The 21,217-nt window shown below is 43.0% G+C and overlaps 1 protein-coding gene across 3 annotated transcripts in view; it reads right to left on the bottom strand.

Annotated features, from left to right (window-relative positions):
• Positions 1 to 613: 613 nt before the first annotated feature.
• Positions 614 to 21,217, bottom strand: part of DCAF8 (DDB1 and CUL4 associated factor 8) — a 43,178-nt gene continuing 22,574 nt past the window's right edge. For all 3 annotated transcript variants that reach the window (XM_015558692.1, XM_015558687.1, XM_006752833.2), the window contains 11 exons: positions 20,331 to 21,001; positions 19,278 to 19,418; positions 18,267 to 18,361; positions 12,882 to 12,992; positions 9,096 to 9,168; positions 8,579 to 8,636; positions 7,975 to 8,082; positions 6,491 to 6,621; positions 2,669 to 2,788; positions 2,163 to 2,279; positions 614 to 1,572 (listed from right to left, as the gene is read on the bottom strand). In XM_015558692.1, the coding sequence (XP_015414178.1) occupies positions 1,456 to 1,572; positions 2,163 to 2,279; positions 2,669 to 2,788; positions 6,491 to 6,621; positions 7,975 to 8,082; positions 8,579 to 8,636; positions 9,096 to 9,168; positions 12,882 to 12,992; positions 18,267 to 18,361; positions 19,278 to 19,418; positions 20,331 to 21,001 (1,742 nt within the window). In that variant the 3' untranslated portion in view covers positions 614 to 1,455. The remainder of the gene's footprint in view (positions 1,573 to 2,162; positions 2,280 to 2,668; positions 2,789 to 6,490; positions 6,622 to 7,974; positions 8,083 to 8,578; positions 8,637 to 9,095; positions 9,169 to 12,881; positions 12,993 to 18,266; positions 18,362 to 19,277; positions 19,419 to 20,330; positions 21,002 to 21,217) is intronic.

Here is a 21,217-nt window from a genome sequence, read left to right as displayed (position 1 = left end):
CAAGGCCCAGCCACCTTAATCAATCCTTAGATGAATGGCCTGTCCCTCACTCCCAAGATAAGATGTGGATAAGGTACAGAGTAAGGCCCAGGCGGTCTTATCCTATATATTCTTCCATTATCAGGAAGATTGCTGTTGTGGGGATTGATGGTATAAAGAATCAAGCAGCTTAAAAAAAAAAAAAAAAGGCAACAACAGCTAAAGCGAAGAGTGTCTCTGTCACACACGATCCTAGGAGAGGCCGTCTGCAGTGGCAGGACCTTTTCTGAAATCAAAGTTCAGTCAAGTTTTAAGGATGAGCCAGGCTCTGGTTAGAAGAGCCATCCTGGGAACCCCAACAAGAGAGGTAGGAGCCCTGAGGCAAAGAGCTGAAAGCAATTTCCTGTTTCCCCAAACCCGAAACAATGGAAGCAGGGATCGGAAAATTGAGAATCCTTCCATTCTTGAGTCTCTCACAACCCAAGGGGTCAGCCCCAATCTCTAATGGCCAAACAAGAGTAGGCTACCCCCTCCACACCATTACTCTCCATCACTCTCTCCTGAAAGCCCCTTTATTGCCATCACAGAGAATAGGTAGGTATTTCAACTGGGACAATAATGTTAACATGATACATTCAGATTTGACTTGCTTTTTAATATATTTATAATAGATATAAAATTAGGCTTCTAACAGTGATAGGGACAGGGAGATTGCTGCCACCAAACAACTTTTTTTAAAGTAACAGAAGAGGTAACATCCTTCCTATTCTTCCTCCACTTCTGCCCCTCTTCCCACTTCCCACCAGCCTCCCTCACCAGATATTAGGGGTGATGGGATGAAGAGAAGAGAGTAAAGGATACATAATCAAGTGCAAAACACTGTGAAAAGTAGAGAGGATGAATGGGTGGAAAGGAAAGTGAAGAGTGTGGGATGGTAAGGGGCTCTAAGGACTTCCCAGAAAAACATGATCTTGGGGAGGGGGGGGGGGGGGCGGAACGGGTGGGGAATAATATAACTGTCATAGATTTTTTTAACAATAAAGGAAAAAAAGGTCAAAAACCTAAACCAAAGAGAGAGTGCAACTTCTACCACCCCACTCTGGCTCCTTGGTACTGAACAGCCAGTTACATCCCCAAACCCCCACCCAAGAAACAAGGGAGATTAAAGAAAAGGAAACCCCACTCCTTATCCCAAACCAGGTAACAAAAAGGCTCCCTTTCCTACTCCCCCAAAAGGCTTTGGGGAGAGGCCACTTCTACCGAGTCCGATGCATCTTTCCATGGAACCCCTTTCCGGGCTCAACCCCACTCCTAGGTACTCTGTAGGTTCACTCCTCTCTGGTTTGTCCTCCTGGGATTCTTTCTTTTATCTAAAGCAAAAAGTCCAAAGTGCGTTTCAGCTGAATGTAAGGACAGGAAAGGGCTCCCAGGCAGGATCAGGTTGGCAGCCCAGCCCGCCCTCCTGGGTCCGAGGCCTCAGGATGGCATGCACTGCACCCGGTCAGGGCCCTCCTCCTCGTCCGATGTGTCTGAGGAACTGGGAGACTCGTCAGAGTCTGCATCTGTGGCCCCGACCCCAGGATCTCGCCAGCGCTGTTGAATGGGAAAGGCTTGTCAGTAACTTCCCTGAACGACAAACCTGTTAGATCTTAACTATACAATTCAGATACTCGAGGCCAGGGGTCAGCAGAATTTTTCTTAAAGGGCCAGATAGTAAGTATTTTAGACTCTTGGGCCATATAGCTGTTATAACTATGCAACTCTGCTGCTGTAGTGTGAAAGCAGCCACAGACAATACATAAATGAATGGGTATAGCTATGTTCCAATAAAACTTTATTTACAAAAACAGGCAATAAGCCAAATGCCATAGTTTACCCTACCCTAGGCCTCTTCTGGCATGAAAAGAAAAACAGAAGGGTCTCCCTGAGACTTATTCCTTCTCAACTCCTTCCCCACCCTCATGACCTTGTCTTTTTGAAGACATCACTGTGCATGAATGGCAATGGAGAACAAAAAGCAGATGCCACCCATTTTTGCCAGTGGCTCTCCCAAGGCTACCGCAGGGCTCTGATGGGAATGCGGGACAATGAATAGAAGCCCAACCAAGACCACCCGGTTCCTCTTTAAAGCAGCGAGGCAGTGTGCACTAGCACCTGGGAGCTCCCTTCCCACTCCCGCTTACCCGGTGATGGCGCCTCTGCCTCAGGTGGTGCATGAGGAACCAGAGCATGTGGCTATCGAACAGGTCAGTGTGGTGCAGGCTATCTTCATCCCGTTCCCGCTTGTTCTTCTTAATCACCTGGAGCAAAAAAGGGTTAGGGACATGGGAGCATGTACTGAATGGGGACCCTGGACCTCATCAGAAAAGGCCGGTGTTCTATCCAATAAAGACTTCCCTTAGAACTGTGAAGCTGAAGTGGAGCTAGATTAGATCAGGAAAGGGTGCCCAGGTCCATCCACTGACAAGGTGGAGACTTTAAATAGAATGATTCTTCCTAAAAAATGTCCCCTGCCCCCACTCTAGCACAAGCCAGAGGCACTTCAAAGCTTCGCGCCAGACTGGGACTGTTCCTAGAGAGGCAGGGACAGGCATGCGGGGGAGAGGCGTTAGAACAGTGCTTTTGAATAACTGGGCAGCAGATTATTCCTTCCTATGACAACAAAGAACTTTTGCAGTCAGCTACTTACATCCTTTAGCCCTATAAGCTCAGTAGAAGCTTCAGCTGTGGGTGCCCAGATCTTGACATCATGGTCCAGGCCGCTAGTTGCCAGCACAGGCAAGTGAGGGTGGGGCTCAAGACAGTTTACCTAGTCAGGAGGAGAGGAAACCTCAGGCTCAGGGGTATGGAGGAATATATTTCAAAATCACTACTCACCTTGAGCCAAATCACTATCCCTGAGCAGGGCTGAGCAGCTACTGGAAAGGCAGGCTCACCCACTATGAGGCTAAGCCAGAGCCCTGGAGGTGGAAGAAACTCGGGCACAGACTGGGTAAAAAGACCAGGCCCATTTCTCATTTCCTATATATAGGCAGGGGTGGTCTCATCCCCAGAAACAGCCCTAGAGGTGGGCAAGTGACTGGCCAAACTTAATGCTGGCTTCAAAAAAAGGCAATGAGGTCCAGATAATTTCATTCACTACAGATTCCACAGCTCCAACTCACCCAAGACTGGAAAAAACCGTCTCAGGGGCTTTCACCAAGTGGCAAATTTAAAAACAATGAAGAAAGCAGCGGAGAACAAAGATGTGGCACCGTTTACTCAAACTGGAGGAAGGCATAGGCTAGGAAGAGGCTGAGGCGGGGAGTAGTGGGGTAAAGAGGTACATTCATGTCTGCTTGGGAACCCTGCACGTTTCGGGAGACAGCATCCTGATACCTGCCCTAAAAACACAGAAGGGCTAGCTCTAGGGTGGCCAAGGATACCAGAGCCGCTTCTTAGGGCAGCCACAGCCTCAATCTCAACCACCCTCTAGTTGTACTCACTGAGCAGGAGAAATAAACTAGGGCAGGCAGACAGGCCTCTGGCTTAGGCAGCTTCCTCCTGTCCAAGGCCCCCCCGCCCCCTGCTGTCTGACTTGGAAACTTCAGCCTTCCGAACGGCAGGGCAGCTCCCATGCCAATTGAAGTGCTGGTCCAGATGTAGCTGCTAAAACATTTTCAGCCTTTTAGTCAGGTGAAGACTAGACAGGAAAGGCACCAAGAATGAAGAAGGTGTGTGTGGTCCTAGCCATGACTCCTCTCACCCCACCCAGCCTTGCAGCCACCCTACAGTCCAGGAAGTCAACCCCTGGCAAAAAGTCTCTGTTCTCTGGACCAACCCCCTCTGCCTCGTCTGACCTTGCAGATCAGATGAGGGTAAGCTGGGGCCAGCATGGAAATAAAACTGACATACAGACTTCTAATCTTTTGTTCTATATTTACAGATAAACAAAATGCTCAGTAAAGAGCCTAAGAGCAAAGCAGAAGCCCCGTTTCCCTTCTTTGCACTCCGTACATCAGCACACTGCACTTTATATTTGGGGTCCTTCAGCTAGCGTGTAAGAGGTTCCAGCATCCAGAACATGAGGAGGCACTAGATAGAAACTCCAATGCCCAGGAACATTACCAAAAGCTAAATGACAGCTTATACACAAACCCTGAATTCACTGATCTTACCTTGTAAGTCCCTCTACTCTGACCTGGCTCTGCTTGAACAAGTCAGTAAATTTAAAAAGCACAGGGTTCTCGAGAAATTCCTTGGAACTTAAGACTAAGGACAAAGCCAATGGCAAAAGAAATAACAGATAAATGACACCACCGTACTTAAGCTGGAGCCTGCTGAAGGAGCCAATAGTTTCTGGACCAGGACACATGAGCACTTCACCAGACCTTGCCCGAATGCCAAGACTTATCTGGTCAATAATGCCTGAGCAGAGAAAGGAGCTCTGGCCTTAGTTGTCCTTTGATATCACCCCCAACCCTTGTCCCTGAATGGGAACAAAGAAAGGACTAGAGTTTGAGGCAAAAACAGAGTCAAGAGACCTAGGCAAATGTGGACGATCATTTCTAAGATCCCTTCTGGTTCGAATATTCTACTTGACAATACAGACCTGCTATCAGTCTGCATTGAGGCTGGTGCCTGGTGACCCCATTGCTGGGAGTTTAAGACAAAAAAACCCCAAAAACAGAGGAAGCCAAGTGAGAACCACATGAATCATTCAGCTTGCAGAGGTGAGAATAAGCCAGGAAACACACTGTAGGTCTAGTCCTCACATGACCACCCAAACACAAGCAATCTGGGCACCTAGATTAACCATCAAACCCTAAGAGTGGCTGAGCTGAAAGCAAATTGGCCTGAGAAGTGATTTTGGAGAATAGACAAGCGCAGCTCTGCATCTCTGCAATGGAATTCAAGACAATTTATAATCAAGAAAGGACTCACTGGCCCCTTTTGACTTCCTTCTGACTACATGCCTGTTACAGAATTCTCATTAAGACTCCATTATTTTGGGTTTGTTCATTGCAGATGATAGGTGAGGACTTAAGAGTAGAAAATGAAGCAGGCGGCCTAGCAGGTTTGGCTCAGTGGATGGTGCGCCGACCTGGGGACTGACGGGTCCCAGGTTTGATTCCGGTCAAGGGAACATGCCTGGGTTGTGAGCTCAATTCCCAGTGGGGGGCGTGCAGGAGGCAGCCAATCAATGATTTTTTCATCATTGATGTTTCTCTCTCTCCCTCTCCCTTCCTCTCTGAAATCAATAAAAATATATTTTAAAAAAATAAAGAAAATGAAGCAGGCAACAGACACACCTTCAAGTTCTAGATTCCTCTTCCCTTATATTCAGGCCATAGAAGTCTTGAATATCTACTGGTTCTAGGTCCAAAAAATTTACAGGAAACCAGAAGAAAATCTCAAATAGCCTCACACCAGGGCAAGAAACACACAGAGGAATGGAGTCCCAATTGCAAGAAACGATTCTAAATTATAACACCACTCTCTGGATAAAGGATGGCTGGGCTCTTTGCAGCTCTCCACAGCTCAGAAGGATGAAAAGGAAGAGAGACTAAGCTGACCAGCCATTCCTTAGAGGCTCTTAACCAGACTGTCTTGGGTAACCAGTATAACGTAGTCTCCCAAACAGTCTCGCTCATATCTTCTGCAGTCCAAAAACCTTACAATAGAAAGCTATTCAACTTCTTTGTGACTCTGGGTCTTAAAAAAGAAAAAAATATATATGGTTAGCCAGATACATCTTAAGCTGACCACGCTTCACTCCCCAACTCAGGATCCTCATGCTTCCCGTGTGCCCTATCTCTATGGAGGTTGTCTGGAGAAGTCAAAGGACAAGCAGACTGATGTGATCACGGTTTGTAAAGCAGGCTGCCCAGTTATTATTTAAAAAAATTTTTTTTGACCATATTTGTTCTCTCACATGTGTGTTTGCAGCCATTTGAATATAAGCATGACACTTCACACTTAAATACTTAATATATTTATCTCCTAAGTACAAGGATTATAAAGAGTATGCTATCACCACATCAAATAAATTTAACATTGAATGCTATTTATCTAATATACAGACCTTTTTTCTGATTTTCCCAATTATCTGAAAAATGCTCCTTCCAACTTGTATCCACTGATCCAGAATCTAGCTAAGATCACTACTTAGCTCCTGGTAAGGGATGAGACCTGGAGACCTCTTTGGCATTATATAGGATGGTACCCCCTCAACTTTCATGCTTTCCTTTTGCAAAAGGTCCATGCCTAGGGATACCTCACTCAGGCCAGAGGTTCTTCCCTAAGATCCATTTCTCTTTTCAATAAGCCATGTCTTACATGGTGCAAAAGGTAGGAAAGGGAAGAAAATATCCTATCGAAATCGCAGCTCTCCAAGACCACACTGTCTTGTAGCTGGCCAGCCCTCTAAGACATGGTATCATGTCGTCACAGTGGGAATTCAGAGGCCCTGCCAAAACCTACCTTAAAGACTGGAGAGCAGGGAGCCAGCCCACCAGCACACCGTACTCACCACGCCTCCCTTGTCCCCCTCCATGAACTGAATGATCTGGCAGGATGATTTCTCCCAGAGGAAGATATGGCCGCAGTCACTACCGCTCACCACAAACTCACTCTTGGGGCCATAGAAATTGACGCCTTTAACTGAAATGATAAATGAGGGAATAAACCACATGACGGTTGGCATCAGGCCTATACATATTTACCTCAGAAGGAATTTAGTCAGTCACAAACTCTAAAACAGCTAAGAGCCAGAGTGCCTTTCATTTTCACAGAACTATCAAGGGAATACATATGTATAATAGTCATAACAAGAATCATGCCAGTCCCTAAGACTATTTCTATTGTCCCAAAGAGACCCAAGGGCTGAGGAGTTGGCAGTCCCTAGCAATAGTCTAAGTCTCATCATTCCACACCCTTTCAAGCAACCACAGGCCTCACTAATGCCTTACTGTCCCAATTTGAATCACCCCAGCTCTGCCTACTCCTAGACAGCTCTGTCCTAGGCCCTAGGATTTTCTTGGGATGTATACTTCATTGGTACCTTGTCAACACTTCCTTTCATCAGCTGACCTGAGACTGATGGAAGTGCACATCACAACTGCCTAAAGCAGCATCTAAACTATGCTTGTTACCAAGCCTCTGCACAATGGGGCTCCACTCTCTCAAGTTAGTGAAAGAAGCCCGGAGTCCCAACTATGATGCCAGTCTTTACCAGAAATGGGACTGGCCCTCCCTGTCTGGCCATGGACTAAGATCCAAGTACAGGTTTTCCCTCTCTTCTCACCAGCTCAAGAGAAAAAGGAAAACTAACTGCTCTCTCCAAATCAAAATTATGACAGATACTGTTAGGCATGGTAACAATAACGAAGAGCAGTGATTCCCCAATTTTCCTGTACACTAGAATCATGTAAAGGGCTTTTAGCATCCCAATTGGGCCACATCCCTTACCAACTGCATCAGAATGCCTGGGGTTGGAAGCCAGGCACCGGGATTTTTAAAAGACTATTACATGACCCCACTGTGCAGCAAAGAACAAGACAGAACAAAAAAGGACAAACTCCATTACAAACTTGGGCGAGGTACTACACCATTCCTCCTCCTCTGCTTCATTCAAAAGAATCACTTCCTCCTCCTCCTCTCTAGAAGTACGGAGTCACCCTCTGTGAGGCAATCCAGTACCACTGACTGAGGAGGCTTTCCCAGACTTCCTTAACAAGCCTTTGAATCCTGAGGTTAACTGAAACCATAAGAAAAATAGTCCAGTCTCCTTATGCTCAAACCAAATAATTGCAGAGGTGAGAGATGCCCCCAAACCCTCTCTCCTCTAGCAAAGTAGGCCCACGACAACTCCAGCTCAATTAGGGATCCCCTCCCACAGCCCTCAGTGGCAGGCAGTCTACTCCTGTAGGAAGTTCCTATTTGCACAACCCGAACGAGACACTGGTTCTCCAAGCCAGCAGACTTGGCTACAAAAACCTAGAAAGACAGCCTCACCTGTGGCGTTATTTCTGTGGCCCTTATATCTCTTCACATACTGGGCCCCATCGCTGTGAGAGGAGTTGAAGAGATAAATGTCTTCATCGTTGTAACTGGCCAGGAGCTCTGCCAAGAACAAGCACACAGCAGTGAAGGCAAAGGCTGAAAAAAAAGTTGGGATCGGGAGCTGGGGGTAGGGGTGGGGCTTCTTGCCAGTAGTGCCCCCTCCTAACACCCATGTATATTAACACCCATCTTACTCGGTTGGAACAGCAGGCAAGTCAGCTGTCTCAAGCAGAACAGGAACATACTGCCACACAGGGGTAGCAGAATGCTCACGATCACACCCATTAACTCAGGAACAAGTCAAGGCTTAAGCACCTGCTCAAGCACGTGGTCTGGACTTCAGGACAGGCCCTGTCAAATCTCATCTGCAGCATTCCACAGTGTACCTGGCATCTCCAAGGGTCATCTGCTGCATCCTCCCACTGTGTGCTCACCATCAGCAACTACTTGGATCTCTAGCACAGTGGTGAGCACTACAGGGCACATGCCTCACTGTTCAGCAGCTTCCTAGACAGAGGGGGCATGCCAGCCTAGGAGCTGGGCCCTGCTCACGTACCTGTGCCGTCGTGGCTGTACACAAGACAGGTGATGTTTGCTTTGGACTCACTGTTCACCTGCAATAAGGAGCAGATACTGACTGATGCCCTACCCCCACCCCCATTTGTTATACCATCTTCAGGAAAAAGGTTTTCCTTCAAACTCCCCTAATGTTCTCCCAGAGATTGAGAGAAAGAGACAGAGAGAGGACTACAACCGATGAGATGTAGCCATCTCTGGGGGAGAGGGCTTTCTGTCGGCTATCTTCTGTGTGCTAGCCACTTTATATATTCGTTGTCTCATTGAGCCTTACCATCACGGCACAGGCATTTACGTCTATGTTGTCAGTAAGAAAACTGACCAACAGAGGTGAGGTGACTGCCCAAGATCACAAGACGGTAAGTGGTGGAGCCAGGATTCAAATCCAGGTGTCTGATTCAAAAGTCCAAGCTCTTCCCACTATACCAATAAGTTCGGGAGTAGCCTTGGGGTCGAGTCAGGGAAGCCTAGAGCCACTGGCCCTTCATGACTCTTACCAGGTGATGAGGACAGAATTTCTTGAGTACTCCATTGTTTTCATTCTCATTAATTTTCCTCTGGTCATAAATCCTATGGTGGGAGAAGCAATGAAAATGTCAAAAACTTACTCTCTCCTTCCTTCATTCCCATCAAGCACCAAACTATCTTCACCTTCCCTAATCTCTCCAATTCAAACTTTAATCATTCATTCAAATGTTTATGACACATATCATGTCCCAAGTATTATGCTAGGTGCTGAAAATACAGTGAAGAACAAGACAGCCCTAGCCGGTGTGGCTCCGTGGATAGAGCGTTGGCCTGCGGACTGAAGGGTCCAGGTCTGATTCCGATCAAGGGCACATGCCTAGGTTGAGGGCTTGATCCCCATTGGCTGGGAGGGAGGTGATGATTTTCTCTCATCATTGATGTTTCTCTCTCTCTCTCCCTCTCCCTTCCTCTCTGAAATCAATAAAAATATACTTCACACACACACACACACACACACACATACACACACAAGCTCCAATGTCCACACCCATCATTCTCCTTCAATCTCAGAGCCTCCACAGCTGCTCTTAATCTCGTTCCTCCAATAACTTTGGTGCTTACTCCATTCTTAGCCTCTTCCTCATCACTGTCTGCCCATTTTCTAAAAATTCTCTTACTGATTGTCCTTTCCTTGGAGTCAAATTACGAAAAGAGTAATCTACATTCAATATTTTCACTTCCTCACTTCTTATTCACTTCTCAAACCATTCCCACCTAGCTTTGGCCCTCAACTCACCACTGAGCTCCTCTGGCTAAAGCAGGGGTGGGCAAACTTTTTGACTCGAGGGCCACAATGGGTTCTTAAACTGGACCGGAGGGCCGGAACAAAAGCATGGATGGAGTGTTTGTATGAACTAATATAAATTCAAAGTAAACATCATTACATAAAAAGGTACGGTCTTTTTTTTTTTAGTTTTATTCATTTCAAACGGGCCAGATCCAGCCCGTGGGCCGTAGTTTGCCCACGGCTGGGCTAAAGTCATCAGTAACCAAATTGCCAATGCCAACAAGATACTTTTCAGGCCTTTTTCTCTTGTCCTGACATGTTCATTACTCCTTCACCTAAAATATGTTCTTTCCTTGATGTCTAACCACTCCTCAATGTTGTTCATGGGCCTGTCTTTCTTTGTCTATCCCTTAAATATTGACCTTCCACAGAGGTTTAGTCTTAAGTTCTCCTGACTCTATATAAGAAAATTTTAACCTAGCATCTTAGTAGTATGTGAACGTCCAGAAACTGTACTTATGTGTATTTTCCAGGGAGAAGGGATCATAGTTCTCCGTATAGTCTCAAAGAGGCCAGAGATTCAAAGGGAGGTGGGGGAGAGAAGTCTGATCAATACTTTCCATTAGTGATCAAATTCCATTATCAATGCTTTCACTACCTTCTACGAACATGTCTCATAAACCTGAATCTCCAACCCAAACTTATTCTGAGATCCAGATTTATATCTATGTGCCAACTGAAGTTATACTGAGATGCCCAAGAGTAAACTCATTCTTTCTTCTAAAATTAAACTCATTCTAAACTTACCCTTTCCCCTAAATCTCTGTTAATGGCATTATCCTGAATTTAAGTGACCAAGCTAGAAATCAAGTACTTTATCTCATATAGAACTAATTTCCTTCCTGTCAATTAGATTCCCTGGGTGAATTTCTTGACTATATCTACTTTCCCCACCCTTAATCAAATTTTGCTTACGTGACATGTAGAATCCTTCTAAACCAATTTCCTTGCTTATACTGTCTCCAGTTTGGAATTATGTCTAAAATGCAAAATTTTATATAAGTTTCCTGCTTAATTATCTTTAGTGGTTTTGTGCTTTCTACTAAAAAAAGTCTAAACTCCTTAGTATGGCTGCCTACTACTTCTCAAAGATCCCATATATTATACAAAACAACAAATAAAGATGACGCTTCCTTGAACATACCATGTCACATCTTGTTATCTCTAAACATACTGTCCTCTCTACCTGAAATACTAATTCCCCATTTGTCTTTAATGCTTCCTCAGTGGAATGGTTTTTACTACATTTAAGGAGTCAGATCTGAGTTCAAATACTAACTCTGCCACTTACTAGATGAGTAATACTGGGCATATTAGTTCATATTTGTAATCCTTACGTAGGTTTCTCCAGAATCCTTTCTGAAGGCAGAGACTGTCTAAGTATGTATCTAGCACATGGCAGGTATTCAGTAAATGCTAAATGAATCAATATATGCTTATATTCTCAACAATCTCTTGCTTAATATCCTGCATAAAGAAAATATCCAGGAAATGTTTGCTAAATGAACCAGAGAAAGAAAAGAGGAATAAGGCCCTGGCCGGGTAGTTCAGTTGGTTAGAGCGTCATCCCAATATGCCAAGGTTGCGGGTTTGATCCCTTGTCGGGTACATACAAGACTCAACCAATGAATGCATAAATAAGTGGGACAACAAATCTGTCTCTCTCTCTCTCTACCTCTTCCTCTCTTTCAAATCAATAAATACAAAAATTAAAATAAAAAAGAGGAGATTGTTGTATTACCAATTACTACTCTTCAGCAAATGTATATTACCTGCTAATCAAATTGTTTTCTTTCTATATTAAGTCTAAACACAGCTCTCAAATGTCACTAAGCCATCATAAACTTCAGCAAGTCAGTAAATTAGTAAAAAATGCTTAATATTTGGTTGTGTGAGCTATTCCGTGTTCCCTGGTATCCAACACTCTTTGTCCTCCTTCATCATGGGGAAAGCCTTATTACCTTTCTTCCCCTTTCCTATAAATAAAATTAATTTCAGAATATAGTTATAAAATGTGCTCTCATTGAAAGAAGATAATGCTTTTCACCCACCATCAGGAAAGGAAAACAAAGTCACTCAATCCTCTAGGGATCCCTTCTCCTCCTCCTTTTCAAACTGATAATCCCTCAGCAACAAAAGAAATATAGCCCTAACCAGTTTAGCTCAGTGGATAGAGCGTCGGCCTGAGGACTCAAGGGTCCCAGGTTTGATTCCGGTCTAGGGCATGTACCTTGGTTGCGGGCACATCCCTAGTGGGGTGGGCAGAAGGCAACTGATCGATGTTTCTAACTTTCTATCCCTCTCCCTTCCTCACTGTAAAAAATGGATAAAATATATTTGAAAAAAAAGAAATATAGAGTTAAAATAGGCCAATTGGATAGGGATGGAGTACAGTTTATGGCTAAGGGCCAGAAGGGAACTAATTAATATACCTGGGGATTGAATCCATGAAGTCCATTTTTCTTAGGATATATACCTACCTTAATAGCCAGTGTTACAACAGATATTCACAGTAACAAAAATATCACTACAAAGAAAAATGGTTCAAGACAATGGAAGCGAAAAAGTTCTGAGTTCACACCAAGCACTCCGAAGTCAAATCATTTCTGTATCATAAACCAGCATTCAAACTTCTAGTGCATGTTAACTTATATATGAAAATGGTGGGGGTTATTTACTAATACAACACTTGGGATTATGCCTTAACTGCTCCGTGGGAACCTTGGTCAATTCATCAAAGTTCTTTAAAACTTGATTATTCCGATGGTAAATCATCCCTCAGAGACTGTCACATTAGGGAGCAGAATACCCACCAGGAGCTAAACTCTTTTGGAAGAGAGTAAAAAACTCAAGATGGTGGCTAATGGATTCCTAGGCAATTCATACCTTTCCATAGGGACACCTGATAGTACAAAATGCATCAGAGTCTCAAACTCTTTTCAAAGACACAGAAAAGCCACAGACTCACCTTACAAACTGATCTCGTCCACCCACTGCAAACTGGTGAGTATTGGCAGGATTTACATAGATTGTATACAGCCCCACTTTCTTCTCTTTCTCTTTTGTCACCACCAGCTTCCTTTAAGAGTAGAAAAGCATAAAGGTTATATTCTCTCAAAGATACAAATGGTCATGGCAAGTGACAGCAGAGAGAGTAATATTTGTTTTGAACATAAGACAAAAACCCCATTCCCATATATTTACTAAATGCTACTTTGGAGATGGAAAAAAAATGTAGTGAAGTCATTTTTCTGGTGTTCCTCAAGAAGTATAAGTTAAAGGTATATGGAAGTATTGTTCCTCAGGTAGTTCTCAGGTTAGCTGGAATCCAGTATGATAACTTAACATTAAACAGACAATACTATCCACATCTTCCCATCCTTCATTCATAAATACAGATTCCGTATCACCTGGGAGCAGGGAATGAGGGGAAGATGAATCACAAAACAGTGGACAGAAAAGACCTTAAGATCAGAATCTATCTCCTAGATTCCAGAAAAGTGTCACTTAAAATCCAGTGTTTCAAATGCAAACATAGCCCTGACCAGTCTGGCTCAGTGGATCAAGCATTGGCCCTCAGATGGAAGGGTCCTGGGTTCATTTGGTCAAGGGCACGTACCTCGGTTGCAGGCATGATCCCAGACCCTGGTCAGGGCACATGTGGGAGGCAACCAACTGATATGTCTCTCTCATGTCAATATTTCTCTGTCTCCCCCTCCCTTCCACTCTCTCTAAAATTCAATGGAAAAATATCTTTTGATGATTAACCAAAATAAATAAATAAAAATGCACACAGAATGACAAGCCACAGTTTTCTAGCACAGAGGCAATCCAAACGAAACAACATTCTTCTTCCCTTATCTGAAGTAAATTAGGAGAGGAGATTCTTATGAAGATAGAGCTGTTTTATATATATATATTTTTTTCTTTAGAGTTAGTGTTAGTTTATATAATAGTGTTAGTTTCAGATGTACAACCCCATGATTAGACATTTAAATAACTTACAAAGTGATCATGCTGAAGATAGTGGTGTGGTTTTTTTAAATATATATATTTTTATTGATTTCAGAGAGGAAGGGAGAGGGAGAGATAGAAACATCAATGATGAGAGAGAATCACTGATCGGCTGCCTCCTGCACACCCCCTACTGGGGATCGTGCCTGCAACCTGGGCATGTGCCCTTAACCGGAATCAAACCCAGGACCCCTCAGTCCGCAGGCCAATGCTCTATCCACTGAGCCAAACCAACTAGGGCAAGATAGCGGTTTTTTAATCTGGAAAAAATATCTAAATTATTCGTCTGGTTGTACCACCAAAAAAAGGGGATCCTTAGCAGGGCTTCTGGCTCTGAGGAAATACTATGAAATTTCAGTTTTACCCAGAAGATTCTGGCTTTTAGCCATAATCTGTCCCACCTTAAGAGTAGCACTATGAATCCTCTTCCCAGATCTCAGTATCCAACCAGTCAAATATGACATCATAAAGATTAGTAAATTTACAGAAAAGGAAAGACATGAAAGGAAAGAACTGGGCTTTAGCTTTTGTTTTTAATCTGAGCTTTTGCTCATTTCTGTTGCTATGGAAACAAAGAAATATAATCCTGACAACCAGTTTTTTGTAAAGAAATGATTTTTAGCATCCCCTCAGCCAAGACCTGCTCTAGGCAAAGTGGAGAGATTGTACTTGCTTTGAAAAATCTCTGCAGTCTTCCATTAAAAGAATAGTGTACAGAGGTCATTAAAAAGAAATGTCATTAGGGAAAACACACCCTCAAAAACACTAGGCAGAAAACATATCAAGAGTTTCAGGAACCCACTAGCAATGGAGAAGAGATGGTGTTAATTGGGTTTTTGACAGGGAAAAGTAGCTGCTCCTTTTCACAGGACTATCTTATTTCCTCAGCAATTTGGATTTTCAAAAGGATCAGGCAAATATAAAGGTTGCCATGTGGAAGCAAAATGAAGAAACTGTGAGGATTAATTATAAAATACTGGCTCTACTGTCATGTAATCCTGACAAAGCTTAATCTTTCTATCTTGCAATTTATTTACTTAAACAATTCTCTCTCCCAATGGATAAATGCCCAGAGTACCTTGAGCTCTCTGGAGAACATGTAATGATGCTATAAAAATGATTAATCAGCCCTGGCCGGGTGGCTCAGTTGGCTGGAGCATCATCTGGTACACCAAAAGGTTGTGGGTTCCATTACCAGTCAAGGCACATATGGAAAGCAATGGATCAATGTTTTCTCTCTCTCTCTCTCTCTCTCTCTTTCTCTCTTTCCTCACCTCTCTAAAAATCAGTAAGAATATATCCTCAGGTGAGGACAAAGATTAATTATGGCAGAGGGAAGCAGCATACAAAAGAAACCATATGAAACAAATCCACCAAGTTTTGTCTTCAAATTTACAACTTTTTAAAGAGCAGGTATGTTCCAGCAAAAATGGAAAGATAATTACAGATCAGACCAAAAAATTCCTTTGAGGAGTATCTCAAACTGGCTTCCAGTAGCTAAAGGAATATTTACCCACAGCTCCAAATGCAACTCTTTTCCTAAGATGTTAGCTAATTTCACCAGCTTCCAGAGACTCAACTATCACACAGGATAGGGCAAAAATAGGTTTACAGTGTAAGTACCCCAAACACAGTTTATTCTTGTATTATTATTTATTAATTATTGTATTATTTTCAATACAAACAAATATATACCTACTTTTGCCCCACCTTGTATATACACAAAAGAAAAATTCCCCTATACCAACTTCACACAACAGTGCCTGGCCATGACCTTCACATTCGGCCTCCCACCTCATTCCAGCCTTCTACTTTTCTTCAATCCCTAAAGCAAAACCTTTTTGAAGGCTCACTGTATCTTATTCCCCAAATCCAGAATTTGGACATCCTCTTACATGAAGTTTCTCTTATATTCCCCTTTTTAGTTCCTATCCCATCTATCATTTAGATCAGCGGTTCTCAACCCGTGGGTCGCGAACCCTTTGAGGGTTGAATGACCCTTTCACAGGGGTCATCTAAGACCATTGGAAAACCCATATATAATTACATATTGTTTTGTGATTAATCACTATGCTTTAATTATGTTCAATTTGTAACAATGAAAATACATCCTGCATATCAGATATTTACAATTCGTAACAGTAGCAAAATTACAGTTATGAAGTAGCAACGAAAATAATTTTATGGTTGGGGGTCACCACAATATGAGGAACTGTATTAAAGGGTCGTGGCATTAGGAAGGTTGAGAACCACTGGTCTAGATCCATTGGTCATCTCTCAGCCAGATTTTCTGCTATCATTTCATCCCAAATTCAATGACTTGCCAAAGCTGAGTACTCTGCTCATTACTAGAACCAGATTCCCAATTCCTTATGGCCTAATAATACTTTTCCTCTCACCTTGAGCCATAGGATAAGATCTCACGCTGCTTCACAACACTTCAGCAGAGCAGACCAAACAAATTCATATTATTTTTTGCATCTTTGCCCTTCCCCTCCCCTCTTGAAAACTTGCTAATGTTACATTATCATCACAGCACTTCAGAACTGAAAATAACAAAAATAATTCAGTTCAAGAGACTGAATTATTTTCTCAGCGCTAAATAACTGCAGGCTAGCACTGGAAGGCAGATCCCTTCGACCCAGTTCTGTTCCTTTTCCAGTATAAGCCAAATAGTTCCCAACCCCCCTCCTCTTGAAGGTTTATATAAATAACTAGTATCTCTTTTCTGCAGGTCTAAAACATTTCTATCATTTAAGTAGTTTTTGAGACTCTTCCACAATCAAGACAACTTTTTCTATACTTATGTCTAATAATAATCAGCCTTAAGAGTATGTTCCCTAAATTAATTTATACTATTTTACTTGTATACTATATAAATCAGTGACCTACATCCCTTAATTTTAGTATTAACATACAAGATTTGTTATGATTTTTAAGACTAACAAGACAATAACTAATCTAGATAACTCATCAACAAGGTCATGGTTGCCGAACCGGTTTGGCTCAGTGGATAGAGCGTCGGCCTGCAGACTGAAGGGTCCCAGGTTCGATTCCGGTCAAGGGCATGTACCTTGGTTGCGGGCACATCCCCAGTAGGGGGCGTGCAGGAGGCAGCTGATTGATCTCTCTCATTGATGTTTCTAACTATCCCTCTCCCTTCTTCTCTGTAAAAAATCAATAAAATATATTTAAAAAAAAAAAAAAAAACAAGGTCATGGTTAAATGAACTGTGGTATGCCATGTTCTAATGTATATGTCATGGTTAAAAAATGAGGTAGGGCCCCAGTTGGTTTGGCTCAGTGGATAGAGAGTCGGCTTGCAGACCGAAGGTCCCAGCTTCGATTCCAGTCAGGGGCACATGCCTGGGTTGCGGGCTCGATCCCCAGTAAGGGGCATTCAGGAGACAGCCGATCAATGATTCTCTCTCATCATTGGTGTTTCTATCTCTCTTCCTCTTCCTTCCTCTCTGAAATCAATAAAAATATATCTTAAAAAATTGAGGTAGGCCTTTATGGTCTGACACGGAAAGATTTCCAAAATACAGCATAATATGAAAAAAGCAAACTGCAGATATGTTTCTATATTAATTATCCTACTTATAGGGAGAAGTATACAAAAAGGATTGCATAAAAGTATACATATTAAGACACACAGAAGTATACAAAAAGGATTGGAAAGGTATTTAAAATCGTTAACAATGATTACCAACAGCTAGAAAAGTGGGGGCCAAGGGAGGTGTGCATGAGGGAGCATTTTGTCTGTATATTTTTTATTTGAATTTCCTGTGTGTGCATGTGTGTGAGAGAAACACACACACAGACACACACACACAGAGACTGCCTGGAGCCAAACAAGATGCTATGATATCACACAGCTGAAAAAATATAATTTACCCAGGAGCTCAAACTGATGTAAAAAGGAGCTGTAATATGATGGAGTTCTATATATACCAATATTTCTGTTCAAAATTTATCATCTGTTTACATCTTTTGATACATGTAATTAAATTGAAACATAGGACCATATCTCTAAGCTGCTTTGTAGAGTAATATGCTTCTTGTGGGTAAGCTGAGTGGTACACAAGAGAATCAACAGTTATTAGAGCCCGCATATAATAAGACAACTGAACTCTGCTTTAGAAAAAAAAGACTGAATGGCGCTTCACTTCTGAGGAACAAATAGCAACAAAGTAAGGAATTCCTAAACCCTAATCTGCTTCTCATAGGAACAAAGGGACCATTCTGATGGACCAGAGAACTGAGTATTACCTATGCCATGTGGAGTATTTTCAAGGCCAAGAGAGCCAGTTCTGTGAAAGGACTACTAGCTTACTTACGAAGCTGGCCGGTCTTGTCTGAGGTCAATGGTGAAGACAACTGCATCTTCACCTGCAGATAGAAACGTACAAGGAGAGTCTGGTTCCAGGGCCAACTGTAGGAGAAAAAAGGGAAAGTATGAGGTGTCTAAAGATTAGAATTAGAGGTTATTTAGTTCATCCCTTTATCTTTAGAAGGGATGCATTTAAAATGTGTCGCCAGGAAATGTGATAATTTAATAAGCCCACCCTCTCTTGTCCTGTGTAAATTACTTACAGCTTGTTTACGCTACACAAGTCAAAAGGACAGGTAATTTGCTATTTTAACTAAGTCCCCAAGGGATTTGAACAGACAGTGATACCAAAGGAAAGCATCAGAGATTAGGGCTCATTCTCAAATAAAATCAATTCCCCATCCTTAGGTGGGGAGAGAAAGGGTGCCCAAGTTTCATTTCCCTGTATCTTAGTTCTAAAAATTAGTTATTGAGTGTGTTGGAGGTACACTTAAGATTCAAAGAAATACATAATTTTCACATTGCCTGAGCCATCTAGAAAAGGATACTCCAGGTCCACCTATATATTTGCTTAGGCTTTTAAGAACAGACCGATCGTCTTTCCATGACACAAAGAACACGGTACCTACTCTGAGACTAAGCAGCTCCTCACTGGCTGCCACCATAACTATTTGGTCTATACTCTCAGGTCTAAATAGAGCTCCCAGCAATAGTGATCAGAGTAGAGTTTAAAGTTTTGGAAGGCATAGGAGACCTCAAGGATCTCCAACTCACTATGGTTCAGCTTAGGGGTTAAGTATAATCAATTAATATTGCATGCGCAAAATTTACAGATCTCTCAAATACTTGCCTTCCAAGAAGTTTAGGATGGTGGCTGCTTTCTCTCCCTTCTTATGTACAAATCTTAGGACTAAAAGAAGGGAGGAAGGTAACTACATTAAATACAGATACAAGAAGACCTTGGTGAGATCCACAGAGGAGCTGAATTGCACATCCTTCGGGGCAAAGACTTACTTACCTTGTGGGACGCTCCCTTATGCTGGGCCACACGCTTCGTATTCCTGCAGCACTGTGTGGCAGACAACTCTGCTACCCGCACCTGCCCGTCACGGGCACACATGGCCAGGGTAGAATCACCACTGTTAGGAAGGAACTTTGCCTGGGGTGTTAAGAATGAAAAAAGGGACACACAAAAGAAATTCAGGAGGTGAATTTGAGAAAAAAAAAATGAGAACCTCAACTCACCCCCTTTTGTTTCACAACAGATGAAAATCTAGCTCTCGCGCTTTAACATAATTGGTTCAAGTCTAATTTCTTCCATGAGTTAAAAGAGAGTGAGAGGGGAAAAAATTCTCTGATATAAAAGAGCATTTCAGTTGACTCTGGAAGGTTGAAGTGGTACAGGTAAGTGCTCAGGTGAACTAGGACTCTACCTACCAGGGGAGAAGAGTAAGGAAAATTTGCTACAAAGTAAATTAAAGGGGTGTTGGGAAAGGAGAGAACATGCTTAGAGATAAATGGTCAGTACCAATATGATGTATTTCACTGATGAGTAAAATCTTCACAGAATAATAATATTAATTAATATCAAATATTTACTAAGTACCTGACATGATTCTAACTGCTTAGTTTCTATTATTTAATCCTCATAACCCTCTGTTATTAGACCTATATGGTAGATAAATACACTTAAGACAGAGGTTAAATAACTTGCCCAAAATCACATAGCTAATAAAGAATAGGGCTAGGATTTGAACCCAAGCAGTCTGGCTCAATAGTCTCTGCTCTTACACTTATGCCTCCTCCCAGGGCACATCTGGTTCCTTCCTGATGATTTTTAAGCACCCTATCTATAATGAGACTTCCAACAGTCTTTATGCTCAAGGGAAGAAAAGCTTGCCACAGGCCTTTCAGTGTACTAACTCCTCCAAGGCGTTATGAGAGCCAAGGCAGGACCGAGTTTGATGTCTAATTTCTACAACTTTCTACCAGCTCTCACTACAGGGAACAGCTCAGATTTGTCCAACTCATGCATAATTTTCTCAATTGCTCTTCTGCTCCCTTGCCTCACCTGGAAGACATTGCTTTTGTGGCCACTCTCAAAGTCCAGTACTGGCTGCCGCCGCACCCAGTCCCAAACCACCACTTTCAGGTCATCACTGCCACTGGCCAGCCAAGTTCCACGCTGGTTAAAGTGCAGGGTATTGACACAACCAGTGTGGCCCTCAAGCCCATGCTGCAGGCGGAAACGCTGCACAAAGACTCTTGCCCCACAAGCCTCATATACAAAGCGGGAACTTGAACCCAGTTCCCGCTCCCGAAGGGCAGGAAGGGCTTGCCAGCGAGGTCGGGGAAGGGCTGATGTCTCCGAGGACACCCAGTCCTCCAAGGCCCGCTCATCATCTGATGAGTCCTGGTCACGGTTGGCCCGCTTGCGCTGTTCACGACGCCGAGGATGCTCTTCTTCCTCCTCTTCTTCCTCATCCTCTTCCTCTGAGCGATCATGGACTTGGTTTTCATCATTGATGGAGTAATGGCCAGTGTCCTCCATGCTGTCAGAGTCCTTGTCTTCACCTGAGCTCTCTGTATCTGTGTCTCGACTTTCTGTGCTGGTGCGGTTGGGGCCACCATCATCCCCCGTCAGGCTCAAGCTCAGGTCTGAGGCCTCTATTTCAATGCCTGAGGATGTCTCCCTCCCCTCTTCAGCACCAGACATCTCCTCTGGACTGCTAGACATGCTTCCTGCATGTAAATGAAAAATGGGAAGTTGAGAGGGGGGACAGAGAAGGAAATAGGATAGTGATTAGAAGCATTTCTCTGCCTTAGTCTAAGAAATTGTCACATCAAAAGACCCAGAAACCAACTTTGGTCAAAGTTTTCTCTGAGAGGGAATCTTGGATAAGAAATTGAAAAAACTAAAATCAAAGCCACACCCAAATAAGAGTACTTACTTCAACA

The sequence above is a fragment of the Myotis davidii genome, unplaced genomic scaffold, assembly GCF_000327345.1.
Source record: "Myotis davidii unplaced genomic scaffold, ASM32734v1 scaffold251, whole genome shotgun sequence".
Taxonomy (NCBI): Eukaryota; Metazoa; Chordata; class Mammalia; order Chiroptera; family Vespertilionidae; genus Myotis; species Myotis davidii.
This window is presented reverse-complemented; position numbering and strand designations above follow the sequence as displayed.